The sequence below is a fragment of the Cryptotermes secundus genome, unplaced genomic scaffold (assembly GCF_002891405.2).
Source record: "Cryptotermes secundus unplaced genomic scaffold, Csec_1.0 scaffold94, whole genome shotgun sequence".
Lineage (NCBI taxonomy): Eukaryota > Metazoa > Arthropoda > Insecta > Blattodea > Kalotermitidae > Cryptotermes > Cryptotermes secundus.
Window position 1 is genome coordinate 1,008,616 of NW_019737391.1, and position 1,581 is coordinate 1,010,196.

The 1,581-nt window shown below is 40.4% G+C and overlaps 1 protein-coding gene across 2 annotated transcripts in view; it reads right to left on the bottom strand.

Moving 5' to 3' along the window:
* LOC111870289 (aldo-keto reductase family 1 member A1) overlaps positions 1-685 on the bottom strand; it is a 17,689-nt gene extending 17,004 nt beyond the window's left edge. The window contains exon 1 of one of the 2 annotated variants that reach the window (XM_023862435.2): positions 554-685. In XM_023862435.2, the coding sequence (XP_023718203.1) occupies positions 554-622 (69 nt within the window). In that variant the 5' untranslated portion in view covers positions 623-685. The remainder of the gene's footprint in view (positions 1-553) is intronic. The other variant, XM_023862433.2, reaches the window with a different exon arrangement.
* Positions 686-1,581: the final 896 nt, after the last annotated feature.

Genomic DNA, 1,581 nt, shown 5'->3' on the forward strand with positions numbered 1-1,581 from the left:
CCTTGGGCGAGTGATCAGCTCGTCGCAAGGCCTCTACCTGTAGACAAACACAGAAAAACGCACACAAACATCCATGCCCTGAGTGGGATTCGAACCCACGATCTCGGTTTCCGAGCGAGCGAAGACAGTGCATGCCTGAGACCGCTCGGCTACCGTGACCGGCTTACACTTCTGCTTATGCGTTGCTATTAGCGCCCTACACAGCAAAATTTGATCAGATTATAATATTTCGTGTTTATATAAATAATTTTTTCTCCCAAACTCGCTGTAATTTTAATATTCTTGACGAATATCTGCTTGCGTCTCCTTCAGAATGAGACAAATATAATACGACGTTGAACTTAAAATAAAATCAATCTAGTTACCAAGTTTTAGGTACCAGTAGCAGATACTGAGCAGTGTGCTTCGGCCCTCTCTTTCTTTTCGTGCTGTAGCAATGATCAATACCTGGGGTAATAGTCAGTTGTGTAATCAAAGCGGCAGGGGTTTTCATGAACGAATCAGAGCCTATGATACCGAAACTAAGGCAATCGCTTCAGATTTGTTGTCTTACCTGCCAGGTCCCAAGTCCCAGAAGGGGCATCCGTTGTCCCGATCCGAGAAGCACAGAATTTGTAGCCATATTACCGATAGTGTTCACTCGTGCCAACTACCGGAGCAAGAATGCACCAAATTCGTGAGTACGGCTCCACGTGAAATTATTTTTAGCCATTGCAGTAGCAACTGGTCTTTTTTAGTCAGCCACTCTTAAAAACAATCCAGTAGGGCGCGTTTTGTTTTAAAATTTGTACCATACTCAATTCGCTTTCAATTGGACTTTCCAAGGCATCTGAGAACACCATAGACAGTAATAATGAGGAAGTATTTCAGTGTTTTATATTGTTGGATGTGATATTCTCACGGCAGTGACTGTGAAGTTCTATCGTCTGGGGTATAACGGCGTGTAAACTGGCGAAAGCCTGGACTACACAGCGTTGTGTCCCAGAAGACCTCGTCTTTTTGCTTTGCTTTTCTTTTGAATTGTGAGTTACTGAAGTACGTCAGGTACTTCCGTTCCTCTTAACTTCAGGGACATTTTTTGTGTTACTGGTTTTGACGGTTAAAACACTACTTTAAATGAAAATGTATCCACTATATTATTTTCTATATGAAGACATCATTCCGTAGGTTGGTGGACAATATTAAAATGGATCTTAGAGAGATAGAATGGGATGGTATTGATTGGACTGATCTGGCTCAGGATAGGGACCAGTGGAGGGAAATTTTGTCTGAGAACAACAAAAAGGAATACTCAAAGTCAGGTATAGAACTCTTAAGGCTAGAAGAAAAAAGATTTCTGCAAGGTGTGTGTTACTTCATAAACAACATTCCTATATTTATATAAAATAGATACTAACAGTATACTCTAAGATTTAAGTTAAGATCTATATTAAGAATCGCGGGGTTACCGCTATTATACAAGTAGAATAAGATATTTATAAGAATGTGCTACAGAAGGCCGGATGGGCATTGCCTAGGCCTTTTTTGTATTTACAATATTTGTTTCTACAATAAAAAGAGAAGATCCAGCAGCCGTTAATC